General features: G+C 52.6%; 1 protein-coding gene across 1 annotated transcript in view; it reads left to right on the forward strand.

The window, feature by feature from the left end:
• URB1 (URB1 ribosome biogenesis homolog) overlaps positions 1-24,350 on the forward strand; it is a 74,405-nt gene that overhangs the window by 34,980 nt on the left and 15,075 nt on the right. Inside the window, exons 18-30 of the mRNA XM_061134408.1 lie at positions 101-271; positions 1,450-1,643; positions 3,430-3,672; positions 4,545-4,724; positions 6,102-6,960; positions 7,778-7,979; positions 8,643-8,826; positions 12,088-12,146; positions 13,664-13,857; positions 16,080-16,190; positions 16,733-16,796; positions 18,831-19,002; positions 19,387-19,489. Of these exons, the coding sequence (XP_060990391.1) occupies positions 101-271; positions 1,450-1,643; positions 3,430-3,672; positions 4,545-4,724; positions 6,102-6,960; positions 7,778-7,979; positions 8,643-8,826; positions 12,088-12,146; positions 13,664-13,857; positions 16,080-16,190; positions 16,733-16,796; positions 18,831-19,002; positions 19,387-19,489 (2,736 nt within the window). The remainder of the gene's footprint in view (positions 1-100; positions 272-1,449; positions 1,644-3,429; positions 3,673-4,544; positions 4,725-6,101; positions 6,961-7,777; positions 7,980-8,642; positions 8,827-12,087; positions 12,147-13,663; positions 13,858-16,079; positions 16,191-16,732; positions 16,797-18,830; positions 19,003-19,386; positions 19,490-24,350) is intronic.

Consider the following 24,350-nt stretch of genomic DNA (forward strand, 5'->3'; position numbering starts at 1 on the left):
TCTGTGCGAGTGTTCTCTCTCCTGCCCTCCCTGGGGGCGTCCTGCAGTAGGAACCTTCAGTGCCTCTTCACCTGGGCCTGATTCCCTGTTTCCATCTCAGATGTTCTCGACATGGTGGATGTGCTGGTGGAGGGCAGCGAAGGCTTGGATGAGGAGATTGGCTTCGTACTGAATGAAGACATGATCCTTCTCACGTTCCCATTCAGTGCTGTGGTCCCTGCCGCCCTGGAGGCCAGGAATAAGTTGCTCCTTGGAACAGAAAGCGAAGCAGGTACCCGTGTGTGGTCAGGGTGTTCTGGGTGCGTCAGGCCAGCTGGGTCTCTGGAGGGTAGGAGGTGGGTTTCCAGGGGCTCCGGAAATAATTGCTGCAAACCCAAGGCAGCGAGGGTTCAGACCCATCACAGTGAGAGCGGCACCGCAGGGAGAGCTCAGGGAGCAGGAATGGGGTCTGGAGGCTGACGCGGCTGTCGGGGAGACGGGCCCTCTGACAACTGAGCCTGAAGTTACGTGTTTGTGTGGCTGCAGACACCTGCTGTCACACCAGTGTTTTCTCTTTGGTGTTTATTCACGGTTATCTTGATGCTGAGCGCTGCCCTGGTGCCCCAGATGGTAAAGAACCCACCTGCCAATGCAGGAGACCCAGGTTCGGTCCCTGGGTCGGGAAAATCCCCTGGAGGAGGGTATGGCAACCCACTCCAGTATTCCTGCCTGGAGAATCCCGTGGACAGAGGATCCTGGAGGGCTGCAGTCCATGGGGTCACAAAGAGTCAGACACGACTGATCAGCTAACACACACCTGATGCTGAGGGACCAGTCCTTCCTGGGTGTCCAGGAAACACAGACCAGAGGAAGCACTCACCGATCAGTGGCGTCATTTAGTCAGGGTCTTTCGGGATTTGCTGCAGTAGCAGATACGTCCCAACGCGTCAGTGGTTTAGGGACGAAGGGTCTCTTGCTTGACCTTGTCCAGGTCAGGTGCTCTCCTGGGTGGTTGTCGTCCAGGAGATCATGGCTGCTCCCATCTGATTATCTGTGCCGTCTCAACATATGGCGTCCAGAGTGCCTGTGGAAGGGGAAGAGAGTGGACAGTCCCGCGGGATGCTCTGGCCAGGCCCGGCAGTGGCTAAGCCGGTCGTGGGGTCCCCGCCTGACTGCAGGGAGGCCGTGTGCCGAGGAAGAGAGGAAGCGGCTAGGTTGGCATCAAGCAGATCCCGGCGGCCTTGGCTTCACCTCTTCCGGGCCTGGGTCTCCCACTTCTGGGCCTCTGCACCTGCAGGCTGACTGTGTGCTGTATGTTTAAGTAAAAGTCTGGTGTGGTCTGCAGTGGTAGCTTCGCCTTCCAGTGAGCTTGTGTGATTCCTTAGAGTTGTGATGAATCTTTCTGGGCCTTGAATTCGTGCGGGAGTTGGGGTGACTGATGGTCCCAGCAAGCTCCTCTCTCCCACGCAGGAGAGAGCGTCGTGGCGTATCTCATCGGGGTTCTCACGGACCTGCTCCACACCCAGAGAGACCCGCTGGCCCTGTGTCTTCTGCTTCAGTCTTACGACCAGTTGGAGCCTCTGAGCCTGCCTTGCTGCCGCCGGCTGTCCCAGTTCAACAGATACTACAGCCTCTGGATCCCGGAGCCAGCCCGCGAGGCCCTGGTGAGTTGCGGCGATCCTCTGGAAACCAGGCCTTCCTTTCCCTGGGAAACCCTGGAGGCCCCTGCCCGTGGGCCGCAGCAGCCTGTACCCCAGCTGTGTAGCTCACGGGTGAACTTTCTTCACCTTCTCATTTTCCTTGGTTAGAAGAGGAAGCACAGTGGTGGTCAGCTGACGTGTCGAGATTCAAAGGGGCTCAGTGATGCGGCAGAATTGAAATCCCCGCTGGCTGCATGACTGGGGGTAGGGGGTTCCCTTCTTCTCCCTTTCTGCACGGTCTGTACACGCTGGCCTTGTGGCCCTTGTCCAGACACCCCAGCACCCCCTAGACCAGGTGTGCCCAGCAGTCAGACCTGGGCCCTGAAGGCCGCCAGCTGCCTACATTCTGCTAAAACTGGGAAAGCAAAAAAGGAAAGAAGGAAACCCATTTTCTCTTGGTGAGGACTGCATTCTTAGCACATTATTGACCAGGAGCTTTTTGCAGAAATTAACAAGTATGGCTGGCCATTTGTTATGTAAGTGAATATTGAAATAACTCCACTCAATAACATTCGGGCAATGAAAGAAGAATTAATATGTCGGTGGTCAATAAGTTGTTAAAAGGGGTGCTGCAGGTCTGGCTCTGATGCAGGGTACTTAGGATTGCTGAGCAGGGCAGGAAGGTCACTTGGCGTGTGCATTTTTGTGTTTTCATTCAGGTGGGGCTGCGCTTAAAAAAGCAGGCAGCTCAGGACTCCCTGCCTCATGGACTTGGTAGCAGTAGCTCAGGTTGATTGCGTGTTCGCTGTTTGTCAGGGCCTCCCCCTAAGGGCAGTATGTGTCTTTTCCGCCACTTAACCCTCAGCACTCAGAGAAGGTCAAGACTTACTGTCCTCGTCGTACACATGGGGAAACCGAGGTGCAGAGCGATTCCAGCACCCGTCAGTGAGGGACTCAGGGTTTTGCCAGGCAGCCGGGCTCCGGAGCCCAGGCCCATCTCAGTCTTCACCACCTTCCCACCGGCCAGGAGGTGGTCGGAGCCACAGAGCAGCTTCCGTGTGGCTCAGCAGTTGGGCTATGCCACCGTGCTCCCAGGGTCGGCGTCCACGCTGTGGAGCTGGGCACAGGCCGTTCCCACCCATGAGGGCGCGTGCAGATCCCCAGATGCTCAGTCACGGGGCAAGTCTGTTCAGCAGGTCTGGGCAGGCCCAGGAGTCTGCATCTCTAGCAGGTTCCTGGTTGATGCTGCTGCCGGCCCAGGGACCCCACCTCCAGCCCCTCTGAGTTTCCTAGCTCACGTAGCCTAGTTGTGTTGGCCTTAGGAAGCGGAGTGTTTGGAGGGATAACAGTACAGGCCACGTGGGGTGAATAAAGATGGCAGTTGGGAATGAAGTTAGAAGAAATGAACCCCTTTGAGACAGGCTGATTGCAGGAATCCGTCTTCCATGCAGTCCCGGTCGTCCCATCCTTCTGGGGGAGGCCTTCGAAAGGTCTGCCGCTCACTGAGCTGGCACATTCCCAGGGCAGGATTGCCCAGTCTGCAGGGATCAATCACAGTGACTCCCGTTTGAGTGAAGTCCTGTCTTTGTCCTGGGCGGCTCCAGTTCTCCAGGGTGTGTAAATAAACTCCCCGACCCAGCGCCCTCTCGTAAACACACGCTAGGATAAAACACGTATGACCGAGTGCGTTGGACTTGACGGGGTCGCATGGTTTTCAGCATCAGTGGGTGACTTTCTGTGAAGCGCCCCGCTGTCGTGCGTGTCACCCGTGCTGATCCGTCTGTCCTTCTTGCCTCTGCTGCCCCCCCAGCCACTGCAGACTTCGGGCAGCCCTGCCCCGCCGGGCCCCGCGGCGCCCTCCTTCTCCTCCCTGCTGCAGACGGCCTACGCCGGTCAGGACCAAGGCCAGGGCCCGGGCGGGCTCCCGCTCCTGGACGAGGGGGTTCAGGCGCAGCTGCGGGCCGCCCTCCTGCGCCTCCCGATGCACCAGGCCCTGTGTGCCGCCAAACACCTGCTGCTGTACGTCAGGAGCGCCGTGGAGAGCTTCGCCCAGGTCAGCGCTGCCCCGGTCCCCTGTACCGCCGCCCACAGCGAGTGTGGCTTCTGCCGATCGGGTCTGAATTGATAGTCGTATGGGGAGCGTCCCGGGGCCTGCTGTTGCCCTGCTTGCTCTGCACGTGGGGAGGGTGGCGGCCAGTGCGCAGGGCCCTGGGCTGGCCTGTAGGTCGGGTGCCCGGGTGGCTGGTCTGGCTCCCTTTTCCCTGGAGCAGAGGTCTAGATCTCAACATGGGGAGCCTAGCGCAGCTGAACTTGGTCAGCCGGGCAGCGATGGCTCCGGACAGGACCCTGCCCACGGCTGACCAGGTCAGCATCATAGCCAGGGCTCCCGTCTTCCTTCATGAGTTTAAACTTGGTGGCTCATTGTTGAGCGTTCTGTCCCTGAGGTGGTTTACCAGAGTTTTAGCTTAGGTTTTGGGGTGGGCCTTTCCCCTTCATCTTGGTCAAAACAAACCTATGTGTTTCATCAAGATTTAGGAGAACACGTCTTAATTAAGACGGCTTCCCAGGTGGCGCTAGTGGTCAAAAACCGCCTGCCAATGCAGGAGATGCAGATTTGATCCCTGGGTCGGGAAGATCCCTTGGAGGAGGTCATGGCAGCCCACTCCAGTACTCTTGCCTGGAGAATCCCAGGACAGAGGAGCCTGGCGGGCCACAGTCCAGGGGGTCTCAAGGAGTCGGGCACGACTGAGTGGCTGAACACACCCGTCCTGTTGAGACGTGACTTTGATGTTGTCAGTGTTGCCGTTTGAGCCCCGGCTCCCTCTTTGATCCTGGTTTCTGGCAGCACCGCCCGCTCTGCCCCAGGGGACATGGCAGTGACTGTCGGCCCTTCCAGGCCTGAGGGTCGTGTGTCTTGCCTCACAGCTGGGCCGGAGTGCGGGGCCGCTTCTGCTGCAGCTGCTCCTGGATCTCCTCCGGCGCCTGGTCATCCACTGCCAGCAGCTGGATGCCCAGAACCAGCAGAAGTGCCAGGCCGCCCAGGCCGAGTCTGACCTCTTTGTGGACATGGAGTCCGTGGCCTCGCTGGAGCTGGCCAGTGACAAGGTATGGCCGCTCTTCTTCCCCCTTCCTGTTGGCCTTCTCCTGGGAGGTTACAGACACTGGTTTTCCCTCCATTTCTGGTTGGAAGCTAGTACCTGTTCACTGCAGGGAAGCAGGGAAAAGCCGAGGCCACTAGAGGAGATACTAAACACCACCCCCACCCCCACCCCGAGAGAAGCACGTTCACTTTGGCTGCTCACACTCCCCTTCTGCGAACACTTTTCCCTCCCACTTTGCGCCCCAAGCATCCTGAGAACTCAGCCTGCATCTTTTCCTTGTAAAGGGTTGCGGCCTATATTGAGTAAAGGCTGTGCAGGGATGCAGCCCTCCATCGTGGGCACTTCCAGCGACCACTCTGCCCGAGAAGAGTGAGCCTCTTTCTCTTGTTGCTGGCTCGGCAATCAGCTGTTTACCTAAGGCCCAACCAAGTCTTTCGCACCCTTTGCCATTTGAGATGTTGTACTGGGTTCAGGAAGCAGGCGTGCTCCTCGTTTCAGAGTCAGATGTCAGGCACCCTCGCTTTGGTCTCCGCGGGGGCTTTGGGGTGGGGGTGGGGGCGGGGGCGCAGGGCCACCTGTTAGCCAGTCGTCAGGCACAGCACTCCTAATCTGCGCTTTTCTGCTTTCACTTGGGAAAGCTCAGATGGCAAGTTCATAGGCTCCTCTTCCCTTCTCTAAAGAGTAAATAAGGAGAAAAATAGGTTTCTGTCCCCAGGGACTGGGTGGCCTCCTTGGCTGTGAACCGTGTCAGCAGGGCTGAATCAGACCCTCCCTGACGCAGCAGAGCGTGCTCCGTGGTTTCAACCCGTCTTGGGGTCAGAGTTTGTTCCCTGAGAGCCTGGTCTCCTTCTGAGAGTGGACGCAGGCTCACCTTCAGTTCTGGCCCGTGTAAGCCCTGCCCGCCTCCCTCAGCCACAGAATCTCTTCTCAGCAGAGGCCACCCTGCCCCTGTGATCAGGTGGTACCTGCGTCCCTTGCCCAGATTAATTTAGGAGGGCAGGGCTGCTAGGGAGAAACCAGGAGACGATGGGTGGTAATCGCATTTCGGCGTTTCTGCGTGGCCCGGGCCGGCCTGGGTGACCGTGGAGAGCAGTTTCTCTGCAGTTACTTCATTCAGCCTCCATTCATCAGATTCCTGCTGGTCTCGGGCAGAGGGACACCACCTGAGTTACAGTCCAGGCCCCTTGGTCCCCGAGGGGAGGGGGTGCATTCCAGTGGGGTCACAGCTCTGAGTGGGTCTGGGTCGGGGTGCTGTGGTCAGGGGAGCTCGAGCTTGAGGCCGGGGGTGGCTGAGGAAAGCTGCCCTCCGCGGTCCGTCCTGCTCGAGGGCAGCCGCTGGTGGGGCGGTCGCTGAGGCCTCTGCCCTGTAACTGTGTTCCAGACGCTGGAGGAGGTGCTGGTGGCCATCCTCAGACACCCCACGCTGGAGGGCTGGTTCCTGGCCCTGGAGCGGCAGGCCCTCCCACCGCATGCCCTCAGCCCGGTCCTCGTGAAGCTCCTGGCGGCCAGCCTCAGCTCAGGGATCCTTCCGCTGCTGGTGGCCAGTGCCCCGGCCCTGCGGAGCCTCGGTCAGCTGGGGCTGCTGGCCAGGTACTCGGAGGCCGTCACTCAGAGCATCCTCCGCGAGCTGCGCAGCCCAAGGGCCGGGTTGGCCACGCCGACGCCGAAGACCCTCCTCCCTCCGCTCGAGGCGCTGCGGGGGCTGCACCCCTACATGGAGGACGCCCCGCTCCGGGAGGTCACCCTGGCCCTGCTGAGCCTGCCTGAGGCCCGCCTGGCGACCCAGCGACCCACCCAGCCCCCCCGGAAGGAGAGACCACTGACCGCCCTCGGGAGGACCCTGGTCCAGCTGCTGAGCGGCCGCGCCCAGGAGCAGCCGCTGAGCGGGGAGCTCCTCTGGGCCTCTGAGTACGCGCGGGGCCTGGCGGCTCTGCTGCCCACGCTGGCCGTGGCCGAGCTGGATGCCGTGCTCCTCGGGGCTCTGCAGAGAGAGCCAGCGCTGGTCCCCGTGGTCGGGCTGACTCTGCTCGATGACTGCCTGGAGCGGCGGACGCCGGCTGCCCTGGCTGTGGCCGCCCTGCTCCTGCAGCACAGCTGGCCCCACCAGCTGCGCTTCGAGCGCTGGAGCCGGCAGGCTGGCTCCGGACTCCGCCTGCGGGAGGCCCCGGACGACTTCCTCCCCATCGTCCACGTGTACATGCAGGGCAGGACGCAAGGACGCTTCACACGCCCCGCAGAAGGTACGGGAAGGGGCGGCTGGGGGCCGCCGGGAGGGCCATGTCCCTTCCTCCCCATGTGTCCATCCTTAGCCCTGGAGCATCACGTTCCAGGGTTTGATTTAGCTCTGTTTCCCCTGGTGTCCGCCCCAGGTCCCGAGTCGACTCCGAGTTACCCAGGGGAAGCTGGGGCAGTGGCTGTGGTCACTGGGGGCCAAGGAAGGAGCAGCTCCGTCTGGGTCTCACTAGGGGGAGAGGGAATTGCTTGGGTCACGGTCCTTTGCCCCTTTCCCCACCGTCCAGCACATTGGTTGAGCCTGCTGGGCGGAGCCATTCAGCAGAGCCCGGTTCGCTCTCCTCCCCCATCGGGTCTCAGATTCAGGCACTTCCTGGTCACCCCGGTTTAATCCCTTTTTATCAGTATGTATGAACAGCGTTTCGCTCACTGCTCTGCCTCTGAGCTGCGCAGCGTGGTATCATCGATGACAAAAAACGTTCTTACAAAGTAAGAGGCCCCCCACTCGTACGGCCTGCGGTTCTCCCTGCCCCTCTCCTGTTCCCGAGTGAGTTCAGGACTTGGGTGCTCACCATCTCGTCATGACCTTCGAGCTGGGGCCCACAGGGCTGAACAGTCCCTGCGAGGGTTGAGTGGTGACAGGTGGCCAGTGGCGTGCTGCTGAACGTTTTAACATCCGGCTCTCAGGGGAGACTGATGTGCAGCATTTGTCAATTTCCATGGCATCAGAACTTGCCAGGGTCCCATCTCGAGCCCCCAGTGTGACCTCGCCCAGGCCGCAAGGCTGTGGCGTCTGACCCCCTCTCCCGTTCGTCTCCGCCCCAGCTTCGTCTGCTGTCATTCCTGTCTTGAGGAAGGCCCTGTGGACGCCACTGCAGACCAGGCTTCTCAGTGCCGACGGGCTTCCAGAGTCCGGGCTGCCACAGCAGATCCTGGCCCAGCTGGTCCTGTTTGCCAGAGCCAAGGACCTCCGTGCCCTCATGGACCGCTTGCCCAGCTTGCTGCAGACTCCAGCCAGTCACACGAGGTATGAAAGCTCAGACCGGTCTGATGGCCCTTCCCGTCCCAGCTTCCCCTTCCCTGTGGTACTTACGAAACCGTGATGATTGCTGCCCTGCGGTTGTGTCAGCCATGAGGAGACAGTTCCTCCGAGAACCCGTCTTAACAGCATCCTGGCTGGAGCGAGTCCATGTCGATAAGTGGGTGGTTCTGAGTCCCTTAGAGCCGTGGTCCTCTATCGGGGTGATTTTGCCCACTCCAGGGGACAGTTGGCAATGTCTGATATTTTTTTATTGTCACGATATGGGACTGGGGAGTTTAGCTTTTGGCTTCCAGAGGGTAGAGGTCAAAGGTACAGCTACATATCCTGTAATGCATAGGATAGGCCCTCCCCACCAAAGAGAGAAAGAATTATCTGGCCCCACATGTCAATAGTGCTGAGGGTGAGATAGCCTGATTAGACAGAGTCTGGGCAATATATCCTTTTTCTAGTGGGTTAGTAGTGTTTTTCCTCGTATAAAGTTCTGATACACCTCTGAAGTTTGAGTAAGGGGCAGGTGAAGCCTCTGATTTCTGAGCTTGGGGAGTTAGTTGTAGGGACCGGGACTCAGGGTGTTTGTCTTCTGTGGCCCGTTGTGATGTTGGGTTATACTGAAAGCCTCGAACTCTGGACTTTTGTCTCCTGCTGCAGCTGGGTCGTGGCTGACGCCATCTCAGCCATCCTGGAAGGGTCGGCAGAAGAGCTGCAAGCCTGGAGAAAGACTCTACTAAAGGCCTGTGTGCAGTGGCTGATTGCATCCTTCAGTGGCGGCCAGCAGGAGGATGGTACCCAGGATCAGGAGAGGCAAATGCTGCTGAGGTTAAACGAACTGTTGGTAGGTGTCTCTTATTAGAGACCCTGGTTAGATTCACAAGGAAAGGAGGCAGATAGACAAACCGAGGTTTACAGATACATTTAAGCTGGGGGCATGAGTTTGACCTAGCAGGGAATAAGAGGGGCCATGTCTCAGAGGCGAAGGACAGGTAGACAGCAAATTCTGAAATGATGAGCCATCTTTTGTCAGAAATGGATGTAGAGATTTGTCAAAATGCTTTTTTGTTGTACCTCCTGAGATGGCTATCTGGTTTTGTGTTAGACTGTTAATAAGATGAATTATATTAATTGCTTTTTTAACATTAAACCAACCTTGCATTCCTAAGTTAAACTTAGTCATGATATATTACCATTTATATGTACTCTTAGGTTTGATTTGCTGATATTTTATTAAGAATTTTTGTGTATCTGTCCATGAAGGGTATAAGCTTAAAATTTTATTTTCTTGTAACATTCTTGTCTAGCTTTCAGATCAGCTAATAGCGGCCTGCAGTGCTGGAGACCTGGGTTCAATCCCTGGGTTGGGAAGAGCCCCTGGAGGAGGGCCTAGCAACCCACTCCAGTATTTTTGCCTGGAGAATCCCCATGGACAGAGGAGCCTGGCAGGCTACGGTCCACGGGGTCGCAAAGAGTTGGGCACGACTGAGCAACCCAGCACAATAGTGGCCTCAAAATGAGTTAGGAAGAGTTTCACTGGGTACAAGGTTCCAGGTTAACAGTTTTTAGTTTTTCTAGGCATTTTAAAGGCATTGCTTTACTGTCTTCTGGTGTGTGTTATTTCTGACGAGAAGCCTCTCGTTTAAAAAAGTGAATTATTTATTGGCTGCGCTGGGTCTTTGTTGCTGCGCACAGGTTTTTTCTGTCATGGCGGTGAGTGGGGGCCGCTCTCTAGTCTCGGGTCACGAGCTCCTTGCCGCAGCGGCTGCTCTTGTTGCAGAGCGTCGGCTCGAGGGCTCAGGAGTCTTGACTTGCAGGCTCGGTCGCTGAGGTGCTCCGGCCTTGCAGCGCGTGTATCTCCCCAGACCAGGGATTGAGCCTGTGATCCCTGCAGCAACGGACGGATTCTTAACCACTGGACCATCAGGGAAGTCCAGAGACCTCACCTTCTTACCCGTGTTTCTCTGTACATGACAGCTTTGCCCCCCAGCTTCTTCGAGGATGTTTTTTCCCTTACACGGCTTAAACAATTTGATGACGATATGCCTTAGTGTAATTTTCTTCAGGTTCTCAGTGCTTTGGGTTCAGTGAGCCACCTGGCTTTGTGAGTTTAGAGTTTTCATAAAATTTGGAACTATTTAGCTGTTTCAGGCCTTCACTCTCTGTCATTGTTAGTGTTAGATTTTTGCACAGAAATAATTAACATCCCGAAGGCTAGTGCGTGAGTTTTTCCTCAATGCATGGTGTAAACAAAGGTCCGTCTAGTCGAGACTATGGTTTTTCCAGTAGTCATGTATGGATGTGAGAGTTGGACTATAAAGAAATCTGAGTGCCAAAGAATTGATGCTTTTGAACTGTGGTGTTGGAGAAGACTCTTGAGAGTCCCTTGGACTGCAAGGAGATCCAACCAGTCCATCCTAAAGGAAATCAGTCCTGAATATTCATTGGAAGGACTGATGCTGAAGCTGAAGCTCCAATACTTTGGCCACCTGATGCGAAGAACTGAGTCACTGGAAAAGACCCTGATGCTGGGAAAGATTGAAGGCAGGAGGAGAGGGGGACAACAGAGGATGAGATGTTTGGATGGCATCACCAGCTCGATGGACATGAGTTTGAGTAAACTCTGGGAGTTGGTGATGGACAGGGAGGCCTGGTGTGCTACAGTCCACGGGGTCACAAAGAGTCGGACACGACTGATCGACTGAACTGAATGGTGTAAAGTTGTGTTAAAAGTTGTAGAGCCTATGACTGGTGTGTCACCGATAAACCTAAGACTTCAAAAGGAATCCTCAGGAGAAGAGTCCCAGGTGGAAGGTTTTAAGTGTGATAAATACATTCATAGGTTGTGGATCATGGTGCAGTGCCTGAGCAGTTCTGTTAAGGGACTTTCAGTTCGGTTCAGTTCAGTCGTGTCCAACTCTTTGTGACCCCATGGATGGCAGCACGCCAGGCCTCCTTGTCCATCACCAACTCCCGGAATTTACTCAAACTCATGTCCACTGAGTTGGTGACGCCATCCAACCATCTCATCGTCTGTTGTTCCCTTCTCCTCCTGCCTTCAGTGTTTCTCAGCATCAGGGTTTTTCCAGTGAGTCAGCTCTTCACATCAGGTGGCCAAGGTATTGGAGTTTATAACCTGCATTTCAGACTTACTGCGTTGTGTTATAGGACTGTGAACTTACGACACATAGGAACCCAACACGGCAGAACTAGGGGCGAGGAGGAACAGTCCCGAGACCTGGAAAGAGCCGAGCTCGGGAGGCGGGGGTGCAGGGCGGTGCTGTTGTAGAGATTTGTGTTCTCGGGCACGCCTCCCTCCCTCCCCCAGGCTTTGCTGTTCCCCCCCACCCCTTTTTAACAGACTAAAAGTTTTTAGAGCAGATTTAGGTTCACAGCACCACTGAACAGGAAGTGCAGAGTTCCTGGGTGCCCCCACCCCCACACACGCACAGCTACCCCACTCTCAGTAGCATCCCCAGTAGACCTTTACTTGTAATCGAAGTGTGACTTTCATCTTGTGCAATATAAGATCGTAAGTGTGTAGCTTACTGTTGGCAAGTACGCACCCCTGTGCCCCAGAGTCCTACCCAGGACTGTCATCATTCCAGAAAGCTCTCTCGTGCTTTTTCCTGGTCTGTCCCCTTACCCCCCAGAGCAGCCAGTCTTCTGATGTAACATAACAGAGCCTGTTCGGAGCCTGTCTCCACGGCAGGGACTGTGGACCTATGACAGGCTGTTAGGGCGCAGTGGTCTTGCCCTTGGTGGATGTTCACTCTTGTGTTTAAGCAGTCACATGTGGCTACACCCGTGTGTGTGTTGCCAATCAGTCAGTGCTGTTCGGAATGGTGGACAAAGGGGAAGTTACAGGACTGTTCGGGAATCTCCTTTCGGTCATTGGTGACCATAGTTATCTAGTAAAATGACAGAACTACTAGTGGAAATAACAATTTAAAAAAATCAAAGGAAAAAAGGACTGCTTGCTTTTGCGAATTGCTTCAGTAACTATATTCTATAGTTACTGAAGGGCTGTAGTTTAAATCCCATGTCCTCTATTTTAAATTAATTCAGATATTCTACACATATTTCTCACTTACTTTATTCCTAGAATTCGCTTAATGAAGTTGACCCTGGTGATTGGCAGAAATTTGTGAAGACTGGACTCAGGTAAGTCCAATTTGTTTCCTTGGTGCGGCTCAGGAGGGCAGTGGGTGTCCTGGCTGGGGTGCGGTCGGAGTGTTACTGCAGAAGGGAGGTGCTGGGGCTGGTGCTGCTCCCGTAGTGGGCAGATGAGACAGTGCTGGGGAGGGGGACGACCCGCCCCGTGTTACACGTTTGCTTCTAACAAGGGCGGGGGAAGCGGCCTTGAAACAACCAAATATTTTTTAAAAGCCAGAGGTGTGCAGAGAGTGATACAGTAGCAGCCAGATCTAATAAAGGCTGACAGTTTTCTGGGTCTGTCCTCATGGACTCTTCCCTCCCTCGTCCAAGTGTCGTTCTTCTGAGGCTGAGCTTTGTCATGGCGCTGTGTGTGTTTTTAACACTTTGGTTGCGTGTCAGTATATCTCTAGAATAAACCGCAGTGTTTTTTGTGTTTGACATTGTATACAGAGAATCAATTTACTGTCCCTTTTGTGCACTCAGAAGTTTTCGAGTGACCCCTGTTGAGACCCTCGGTAGGTGGAGATGATCCCGGTCATTCCTTTCCACTGCCCGGGGGCATTCTGTCTTCTGACTGTGCCCCATTCATTTAGCTGGTCCCCTGCTGATGGACGGAGCCTCCCCTCTCTCCTTCCCTCCTCCCTCCCGTCCTGACAGTGAGTGTCTCCTGCCTCCTTGTGCCCAGGTGCCAGATCTTTCTGGGCAAGGGGGCGCTCACTGGCTCTTGGTGTGGGCACGGCTTCAGCTTCACTAGATTTTTCCATTTGTTCCCCAAGGTTTTCGTGCTGTCCTAACACAGAGCGGAAGTCCATTTTGTCCTCACATCCTCACCAGCAGTTGATGCGGTCAGACTTTCTTTTTGGCACTCAGGTGGTCATGAAACAGTGTCTCACTGTGGCTCTAATTTTCATTTCTCTAATTATTCATCGATCTGAAACGGAAAAACACTAAGAGGAAAATGAGTGAAAGCAGGTCAGAGGTTAATGGTAACTGAAGATTGCCTTCACGACCTGACGACATTTCTTTGAGTCTTTGGTTAGTCTGTGTCTCTAGAATGCTCACGGAGTGCCCAGGGCTTCTTAACAACATTCACATATGACCGAAACTTTCTTTCCCAGAGCATGATGCTAGCATTTCCTTCACTGGTTCTGAAGGGATTTAAGATGAGAACTTCTGAGCCGTCAGAGGGGCGTTTTGAGGAGCTGGAAGGAAGGAAGGAGGCTGCCGTGGAAGGTGGGCTGAGCATCATCTTTATTCAGTCTGCTCAGCTCAGCAGGAAGTTCACTGGGCGTTTGCACCGTCAAGAAGGGACGCAAACTCCGTCCGGCCCTTGCTTTCAGAAGCGCTCCCTGTGATGCGTGCCGGCTCAGTGTGCGATGGGTAGTCAGGGTGATGGTGAATGACTCTGCGCTCTAGACTTCTCAGCTTTGAGGCACGCGGGATGATCTCCTTAATAAAGTGCTGAACAAAAAAGGTTTCTTACAGGTTGTGACGCCGTTTCCCCCTTGGTTCCTGCCTCCTAGGTTTCGCTATCAGGACCGTGCGTTTCTGGAAGCCCTCGGAGCCGCCATACAGCTCTTGTACCCCCCGGAAAGCCCCACGTGCTCGCAGCTGACACAGCTCCCCGTGGTCCACATGATGCTCACCCAGCACTCCCTGTTCCTGCCCACCTTGCTGCGGGCCGCAGAGGAGGAGCCCGCAGACAGCCCCGTGCGAGGTGCCGCCCCGCCCCACGCCCCAGCCCAGACACACAGTTCCTCTTCCAATTCCACCAAGCTAGCTGTGCAGTGGAGCTTAGCGCCCCCGTGTCCCCAGAGCTGAGGAAGCGCTGCCCAGGCAGTATCCGAACATTTCCTGTGGGCTCCCCGGGTAAAAGATCCACCTGCCAATGCAGGAGATGCGGGACACTTTGTTTCTGTCAGATTCAAGCTCTAGAAGTGTTTCCTCTGACTTCAGGTCACTTAGCAAATGCACACCTCTTTTTAGAGCCTATTCTGGCTTATAGGAATCAGGTTTAAGGTCTTCTGCCATATCATGGGCGAGTGTTAAAACCTGGGAGTTACAGAAAGTTAGGAGGGGGTGTCTGACCTGGGAGAAATTGTTCAGTTGTGTGAGATGTCTGAATGTGGTGACTGAAACGTTCATCAAGGGTGAAGGGTTTGAAGGTCCCCGTTGCTGGGTCCCCGCCGGGGCCTCTCACAGCCCCCGGCTTCGGCTCCTTCCTCTTTAGTTCACTGAACGCCTACTCTGCATGGTGAAGGCTGTGGGAGATGGCAGAGGTCTGAAGGGTCCTGTCCCCCTGAAGTCACACCCTGTTGTTTAGAGACAAGCTGACATCCCCAAACTGCGAGGCATCGCTACAGAGCCAATTGTAATAAACTGTTGAATTGGAGAGAACCATTACCCAAGTTCCTAGTACGGTCAGTTCCGTTCAGTTCAGTCACTCAGTCGTGTCCAACTCTTTGTGACCGCATGAACTGCAGCACACCAGGTCTCCCTGTCCATCACCAACTCCCGGAGTTTACTCAAACTCATGTCCATTGAGTCAGTGATGCCATCCAACCATCTCATCCTCTGTCGTCCTCTTCTCCTCCCACCTTCAATTTTTCCCAGCATCAGGATCTTCTCCAGTGAGGCAGTTCTTTGCATCAGGTGGCCAAAGTATTGGAGTTTCAGCTTCAGCATCAGTCCTTCCAATGAATATTCAGGGCTGATTTCCTTTAGGATCAGGCTGGTTGGATCTCCTTGCTGTCCAAAGGACTCTCAAGAGTCTTCTCCAACACCACAGTTCAAAAGCATCAAATCTTTCGTGCTCAGCTTTCTTCACAGTCCAACACTCACATCCATACATGACGACTGGAAAAAACCATAGCCTTGACTAGACGGACCTTTGTTGGCAAAGTAATGTCTCTGCTTTTTAATATGCTGTCTACGTTTCTTCCAGGGAGCAAGTGTCTTTTAATTTCATGGCTGCAATCACCATCTGCAGTGATTTTGGAGCCTAAAAAAGTCTGTCATTGTTTCCATTGTTCCCCATCTATTTGCCATGAAGCAATGGGACCAGATGCCATGATCTTAGTTTTCTGAATGTTGAGCTTTAAGCCAACTTTTTCACTCTCCTCTTTCACTTTCATCAAGAGGCTCTTTAGTTCTTCTTCACTTTCTGCCATAATGGTGGTGTCATCTGCATATCTGAGGTTACTGATATTTCTCCTGGCATTCTTGATTCCAGCTTGTGCTTCCTCCAGCCCAGTGTTTCTCATGATGTACTGTGCATTTAAGTTAAATAAGCAGGGTGACAATATACAGCCGTGACGTACTCCTTTTCCTATTTGGAACCAGTCTGTTGTTCCATGTCCAGTTCTAACTGTTGCCTCCCTACCTGCATATCGATTACTCAGGAGACGAGTCAGGTGGTCTGGTATTCCCATCTCTTTAAGAATTTTCCACAGTTTTTGGTGTTCCACACAGTCGAAGGCTTTGGCATAGTCAATAAAGCAGAAATAGATGTTTTTCTGGAACTGTCTTGCTTTTTTGAAAATCCAGTGGATGTTGGCAATTTGATCTCTGGTTCCTCTGCCTTTTCTAAAAGTAGAAAGGCTGTTCCCCTTTTCCGGCAAGAATGGAAATACTAGAGATTTCGGTAACATAATCATGGAGAGAAAGGTTTAGGTTTTTAAATCTGTTGGCTCAAAGTTTGAGAGGAGACTGAGGAGATGATGGTACCAAAGACCAAGGAAGGGAGATGGTTGTCAAGGCACTTTTATTTGGGAAAAAAAAAATGGAAACTTAGGGAAGGACTAGGTGCAGTTCTCAGCCCAGTGTTGTCCAGAGAAGGTGTCTCCAGCATTTATGTTCCCAGAAGCGCGTCCTCCTCTGCGGGGACTCTGCGCCTGCTCGGCCCCGCACTGCGGGCAGCTCAGCGGCATTTTCTTCCAGAAGCGCTGGTGGACCTGATGGCGGGCGTGGTGCGGCTGTGCCCCTCTGTCTGCGCGAGCAGCCACTTTGCGGTGCTCCTTGGGGCCTACGGTGCCTCACTCAGCATCCTGGGTGAGTTGTGGGGACCAGGGCGTGGGACCCCGGAGGGTGTGGGGACCAGGGCGTGGGACCCCGGAGGGTGTGGGGACCAGGGCGTGGGACCCCGGAGGGTGTGGGGACCAGGGCGTGGGACCCCGGAGGGTGTGGGGACCAGGGCGTGGGACCCCGGAGGGTGTGGGGACCAGGGCGTGGGACCCAGGAGGGTGTGGGGACCAGGGGTGGGATCTAGGAATGTGGGGACCGGGCGGTGTGACCTGGGCCTGCAGGGACCCGGGATGGGACCCAGGAATGTGAGGACCAGGCGGTGTGACCTGAGCCCACGGGGACCCAGGAGTGGGACCCAGGAATGTGGGGAGCGGGCAGTGTGACCTGGGCCCGTGGGGACCAGGGGGTGGGGCCCAGGAATGTGAGGACCGGGTGGTGTGACCTGGGGCCGCGGGGACCAGGGGGTATGTCTCTGGGGTATGGCCACCAGCCGGTGCGGCCAGGATTATATGGGAGGCCTCAAGGCGTGTCACCAGCAAGCTTTCTAAGCTGACCCTCTCTGACTTCAGACCAGAAGATCTTACTGCTGCTGCGGGCGTACGAACAGAACAGCCACAGCCTCATCAGCTTCAGGTGGGTGCTGCTGGCCACGCGAGCAGTGGACCCCGAAGGCCCTGCACGGGGCGCCACACGCCCGGGCCGGCCTCGGGGGGCGAACACGGGTGGGGGACCCCTCCACTTGCACCCCAGCGCCGGCGGGCCTGCTCTGCCCTCTGCCCGTGAGGACGGTCCCCGACTGCCAGGCCTGTGTGTGCTGGGCGCCCTGCTGGTCGACTGTGCGTGTCTGTCACAGGCCCACCCTCAGATTTACTCCCAGCTCAGGGGTCATTTAGCAGATTTTTCTGAAAACGTTTCACTTTGTGCTGGCCTTTGGGTGGGAGGGACTTGGGTGTGGGTTTGCAGGAGGAGTGGGGCGTGCTGGCGGGGTGTTTATTCCACTCTCTCCCCATGCACATGTGCTCACGTGTGCACTGTCTGTCTCTTTTCTATCGGTCTTTCTCTGTGTCTGTCTGTGTCTGTCTCTCCCGAGTCCCAGGGGCTGCTTGCTCCTCGGCCAGCACAGCTTTGGGGCCGGCTCCGCAGGGCCCGGGGCTCAGCTGCTCACAGAAGTGTCTGAGGTCCTCTTTCGCTGCCCTGGTTTCTTGTCTCCTCTTTGAGACCCAGTACAAAGGAAGAGCTCTGTGTACTGAGACAGGAAGTTAGCTGACTGGGCCAAGAAAAATAGTTCAGGACAACTCTGCAGGGAAGGGAAAAAAATATTTCCCTTCTAGAATACTTTTTTTATTTTAAGATTAAAGATGTCTTAACCACCCGCACTGTCCACCCCCCAAGAAAAAGACAACAAACAGTAAAAAAAAAAAAAAAAAACACCCTTTTCTCCATCTTCTGAGCACCCAGGTTGTGAATAAACATTTTCTCTCCTTACCCCCACCCCATGGCCTCACCCTCTTGCTAGCCTTGGAGTTGGTGCTTTATCAGTTGTATTCTTTCTGGAATAAACAGCCCCTGGGTACGTGAGGGAGAGGAGAGAAACCAGGAGCGGTTTCACTCAGGGTGACGAGCAAGCCGTCCACCCACCCCCACCTCAGCATCAGAAAACCCCTCTCAGGGCTCACGGAGTTCACAAGGGTGCCCCACCCCCGCACCCCCCCCCAACCCAGCCCAGTGCAGATGGGTTTGGTCCCTTTCCAGGAGGAAGGCAAGGTGACCTCACTGGGCAGTTCCCATCGTGACCGGTGGTGTGAAAAGTGGAGATGGGGGACCCTAGAGTTGGGGGTGGTTTACAGGCTATGTGAGCGGACCTGGTCCACTCACGGCCATGTGGGAACGGGGATGGGTTTATATAAGTAGAGCATCATCGAACCGCCACGATTTTGCTGCTATGTCCAGCCCAGGCTCTCCAGATTTGAAATCCCACTCTGCCACTTACCAGCTGGGCAGGGGACCAGCTGGCCAACTTCCCAGATCTTCTCTGTGTCTCTTTTCCCCCAATGTGGATGATAATAGTACCTTCCTCATGGGATTCTTGGGCTTCTCTCATAGCTCAGTTGGTAAAGAATCCTTCTGCAAGGCAGGAGACCCTGGTTCGATTCCTGAGTGGGGAAGACCCGCTGGAGAAGGGATAGGCTACCCACTCCAGTATTCTTGGACTTCCCTGGTGGTTCAGCTGGTAAAGAATCTGCCTGCAATGCGGGAGACCTGGTTTGATCCCTGGGTTGGGAAGATCCCCTGGAGCAGGGAACAGCTACCAACTCCAGAATTCTGGCCTGGAGAATTCCATGGACTATACAGTTGCGAAGAGTCGGACATGACTGAGCGATTTTCACTTACGGGATTCTTGTGCAGTTTAAGTGGATTAATACACAGACTTAGACTCATGCCTGACACATCACAGACCCTCCACAAGTGTTGGCCTCCGTCATCCCCAGCAGTGTCACCCTCACCCTTATGGTCCTCAGCCTCTCCATCACCCCTGCCTTCCCACTATGTTACGATGAGTGTTAAATGATAGAACATCTTACACCTGGCATGTCACTGCCCAACAAAGCTGCCTACAGGGGTCTCCACCATCATCACCATCATCACCTCTGTGACCACCGGCTCTAGGGTGCTGCTGTGGGGCCCAGCGGCCGTGGAGCATCAGAAGACGTGTCGGAGCCTGGGCAAGTCGCTATGGCAACAGCCGAGTGTTGGGGACATCCTCCGCCTGCTGGATCAAGACCGCATGATGAAGACCATCCTCCACTTCCCCCAGAACCGGAGGCTGCTGCCCCCCGAGGTGCGGTGGGCCCTGGGGCGGAGCCATCCGGCTTTAGCCGCTGTAAAATAGGAGCCCTGTTTTGCTTGTGATTTGTTCACTTTTTATAAGTAAAACTCGAAGCATATGCAAAGGTATAGAGACAGAACCCATGTACCCATCAGCTGGCTTCATCAGCTGTCAGCACTGGCCACACTTAACTTCATTTATAACTTCTTTCCACAAAGCAGATATCAAAGGTATCTCATGTACAAGCCGTCTGTTTTTTTATATAGAAACATTTTTTTGTGTGTGTACTTCAATATTCAAAATAACTTGAGCTCTAAGTGATAGTGGCAAACATCCACATGGTGTTTCATTTACAAGGTTGACCTGCACGTTTCTGTCTGTCTCGGGCTGTTTCAGGACGCACAGGAGCCAATATTTAAAGACAGGAGCACAGTGGATCTCGGTGACCTTTATGACCCCTGTTTCCTCCTCCATCTCTTCAGTGAGCTGACCAGGCCAGGTAACTGCAGTCTTCCAGAGTGGGTGGAGGGGTCACAATTTTTACCGTAATTACCAGTGCATGTGTGCTTTTTTGCTCAGTCGTGTCTGATCCGTTGCGGCCCCGTGGACTGCAGCCCACCAGGCTCCTCCGTCCATGGGATTCCCCAGGCAAGAATACTGGAGTGGGTTGCCATTTTCTCCTCCAGGGGATCTTCCTGATCCAGGGATTGAACCTGTGTCTCCCTCATTGGCTGACAAATTCTTTACTGCTGTGCCACCTGGGAAGCCCCCATAATTACCCGATTAGGACCTTAGTCTTGAAAATAATTCTTGAAGGATCTTCAGCTGCCTTCTCACCTTTTCTTTCCAGTGATTTTCAGCAAAGTAACAGTTAATGTTTTGAATACATGGTTGTTGTTTTTTTTTTAAATTATAATTTTAAAATCTGGGCATGTCCTTGATGTTTTCCTAATGGTAATGGCAAGAGCCTTTTCTGAGTTCTCACTGAAATGAGAGATTTTGTCCTTGACAATGAGTGAGAGCCTGCTAAGGTTGGCTTTCTCTTGGTTTAAGTGTATTTTTGAAATGGCGTTTTGTGTCTGCTACGCTGAGGGTGGGACTCTTTGCAGGTGAACGGGTCAGGGAGAGAGAAAGGACAGAGACATGCACAGGTGCACACTGGTGAGGACCAGGGTCTGACTCCCAGGCTGTTAGGTCTGTCGGTTTGGGGCATTTTGTCAACAATTGGTGTGTAATGCTATCTCAGCGCGGTGTGTATTTGCTTTTTCCTAGCAGCTAATGATGTTGAGCATCTTGTGACTTACTTGCCATCTATAATCTTTTTTGGTGAAATGTCAATTCATGTCTTTTACCTATTTATTCTGATGGGTTTTATTTGTTTTTACCATTGGGTTTTGAGGTTTCTTTATATATTGTAGTTATGAGTCCTTTGTTTGATACGTGGTCTGCAAATATTTTCTCCCAATGTGTAGCTTATCTTTTCACCTTCCTAACATCCTTCTTCAAAGAGCAGAAGTCTTCAGTTTTGATGAAGTCCAGTTTATCAGTTTTCCCTTTTACAGGTCAAACTTTTGGTGTCAAGTCTTAAGAACTCTTTGCCCATCCCTCCATCCCAAAGAACTCCCATGTTTATTTCTGAAAGTTTCATCATTGTAGCCTTTGCATTTAAGTCTGAGGCCTCTTTTGAGTTAATTTTTGTATAGGGTGTGGAATGTAGGTCCAGCCGCATTGGTTTGCCTGCGGATGTTCTGATCCAGCCCCCATTTGGCGATCCACCCTCTCTCCTCCTCATCCCTTCTCCCGGTGACCAGCAGCCAGGGGAGTCCCGGCTCCCCCGCACTGACGCTTCCTGGCTGGGAGGGCAGGAGTGGTCGTTACCACTCCCCTTGTGGCCCCAAGCGGGAGCCTCATCCATCTGCTGTGTTAGGCTCCCTCTGATGCATCGTGGGGACCAGGCAGTGTGCTGTCTGAGAGGGTCCCTGGCATCTCCCTCCTGGTTGCCATGGCCGCGTAGACTAGGTGCCCTGGGAGACCATGCCTCACTGATCACTCTTGTGTTCTCCTTTTTAAATTTGGTGTCTTTTTTCTCCCCCTGGCCATGCCGCTTGTGGGATCCTAGTTCCCTGCCTAGGGTTTGAACCCTGGGCCCACTAAAGCTCTAAGTCCAGAAGCACTGGACCACTGGGGAGTTCTCTGAACCTGACATCATCTTGCACTCAGACATTGCTCCTTGTGACCAGATTTGCTGATCCTCCACACTGCTCTTCAGTTCCTAACAGAAGATGAGAGGGCTGGGTTCTCAGAGCAGACCCCTTCCCTGGACCCCGGGTACTGTGTCTGAGCTAAGTCTTCTTTGCAAGAGAGCAAGTGCAAGCGTCAGGTGATGATGACGGCCAGTGGTGACTGTTCCCAGCAACCGGGGGAGGCGCGTCTGCTATGCTCTTTGATTCCCCCATGCCTTGGCTCTGCCGGCTAAGTCTGTTTCTCATCAAATATGAAAATAGATTTTCCACAGTCTAAAAATATGATGCAACTTAAGTGAATTACTACAAGTCATTTAGTCTGCTGCCCTGTCTTTCAGTAGAGCTTTTAGGAAGCAGAAGGCAGAGGCTTGGAAAACACTTTAATAGAGAAATAGTAAAATCAGGACTGTTGTTCTCAGGATCTTGAATATTGCCTTTTTTAGGCAAAGGAGGGTAGGGAAAGGACGGGATCTGAAAGGCCTTTTGTGAAGAGAGGTAACTAGTAAATGCTCTTTCAAGTTAGGGAAATACAGCCCGTTTTACATTTTATTGTTATAAAATTTGCAGATCATGTCTACCAGAAAGGATTTGCTGTAGCTTAAAATACTGGTTACACTATGATCATTCACATTAAAGTAGAATATTTTAAAAAGTGTAGAAATAGATAGGCAAGTAGAAATGCAAAACAAGCACACCAAGAAAAACTAGGTCATTAAATTTTGCTCTGGGCTACTTATAATTCAGAACAGAAAAAAAGGAAGCAGAATATTTTAAACAAATTTTTATCTTCTGATAAAGAGAAGCATATGAATTCATCAGGAGGGGAAAACTAGCAGTAAAGGGACAAGTTGAATAAAACAGAAGTCTGTGAACCGCATTTATAATGGCCCAAGGCTTATTGTGGTTGAATTAAGTCATGAATCTTTTTTTCATATTATTACTTTTTTAAGTTATTATTGCATTTACTTTTGCCCTGGTGGATAAGTGAGCATGAACAATGTTTTAAATAAACTTTTATTGAAGTGTGATATATAGAAACCCATACAGGTCATGTTATGTGTGAGTTGAGGGGAAAACCACCACTCAGATCAAGGAACAGAACATAGTCAACAGCCCCCAGACCCCTTGCTGGCTAGTGCCTCTTCCCCCTCAGTAGGGCCAGTGTCCTGTGTTTATACTTTATTTAAATGACATTAAACACTCTCTTTTGTAGAAGCTCCATTTACCCACATTGTATTTGTGAAGTTCGTCCATGCCGTGTGTGGCAGAAGTTTGTCCAAAGCATGTTTTTGTTTCCCGAGGTGGCACCGGGGTCCAAGCGTTGCCAGACATTTAGTAATCCTAAATCAGGTGTGTGATTGGTTTTGGTGGGGTGGCCAGGCTTGAGAGAACCAGCCTCAGCGTTGCGTGTCAACCCTTTGCTGAAAATGGGAACCTGTGTCGTTAGCCTTGCAGCTTGTCCTTTGAGTCCTTGGCTGAGAAGCAGGGCCAGCCGAGGCTGTTAGCAATGGCAGTGACAGGTGCTCGTCCTCAGAAGAACCAGGCCAAGCCCTTCCGTCGCCGCTTCACAGGACCGGGGGGCCCTGTGCAGTTCTCCCTAGGGCCCTGGACGCGGGCTCGGTGGACCCTCCCTGGGGTGCGCCTTCCTGGCCAGGCCGCCTCTGGGAGATGGTGTGAGGAAAGCTCCTGACGCTCCGACAGCACGCTGAGCGGCCACTGAGCCCCTTAAGACGTGGACTGCTTTGTATTTTAGTCCTTGATGATTGTCCCGGTTAAGCCAGGACAAATTTGTTGCCACCAGGGGATTTTTTTTGAGGTTCTTAAACCTACTGGTATTTCTGTTTTTGATCGCCTTTTATATTTTCAACTCTCAAGCGGCAGCTCTTTTTCATACATTTTACAAAGCCGAGACTTCCGGAGAATAGCAGATCCCACAGAACATGAAACTGACTTTTCCTCATGGACATGTGGAAAATCCTTTTGTCTTTAAAGTGTCCGTGATTACTGCTAAATACTAGCTATTTGCAGTGAGTATAATATTAAATGTTTAGAATGTTCTCTTTCCCAAACTTGTTCTTTTTATGTGTTTTTATTATATATCAATAGGTATGTAGGTGTATCTTAAATATATCTCATCTTCCCCAAAATAGTATCATTTTATCCCTCAGTTTGATGCTTTTGGAAATTTCCCCCCCTCCCATCAGAAGTAGTCACTTGTTAGAAATGAGAAAATTTAGTCTGTAAACTGTTAAGAGCAGAAGAGTCTTCTAATTACTCTTTTTTCCTTTTACTTTTTTTTCCTTCCAGTTTTACTGAGACACAATTGACATCAGCACTGTATAAATTTAAGGTATTCAACATAGCGATTTGACTTAACATACACCGTGAAATGATTACAACAGTCAGTTGAGTGAACATCCAACACCTCATATACAATAAAATTAAAGAAATATAAAAAAATGTTTTCCTTGTGCTGAGAACTCAGCATTTACTCTCTTAGGAACTTTCATATATAGCATACAATAATATTAATTAACTTCACTGTATTGTACATTGTATCCCCAGTACTCATTTACCCTATAACTGGGAGCCTGTGTGTTTTGACTTCCTTCATCGCTTTTCCCTCCTGTCCCCTGTATCTGGTAGCCACGGATCTGCTCTCTTTTCCTCTGGGTTTGTTTGTTGTTTTTCAAGTATCGTTGACCTACAACATTGTTAGGTCCTGGTGCATAACTAATGATTTGATGTCTCTGTATATTTCACAATGATCGCTGCTCCATCCTTTTACTTAAAATCTGCCTCCTGAGATTAAAAGTGGTTTCCTGTAGACAGCAGACACTGGGTTTTGTTTTTCCATCTAGTCTGACCACGTTACCGTTACTCAGTCTCAATCATGTCTTTTATTTTATGGCTGCAGTCACCATCCACAGTGATTTTGGAGCCCAAAAAAAATAAAATCTGTCACTGTTTCCCTTTTTTCTCCTCATCTATTTGCCATGAAGTAATGCTTTTTAATTGCAATGTATGTACCATTTACATTTAATGTCATTATTGATCTGATTCCACTTTATTGTCTTTATTGACGTTTAGCTATAATTAGTTTGTGTGCTTGTGAGT

The sequence above is a fragment of the Dama dama genome, chromosome 31, assembly GCF_033118175.1.
Source record: "Dama dama isolate Ldn47 chromosome 31, ASM3311817v1, whole genome shotgun sequence".
Taxonomy (NCBI): domain Eukaryota; kingdom Metazoa; phylum Chordata; class Mammalia; order Artiodactyla; family Cervidae; genus Dama; species Dama dama.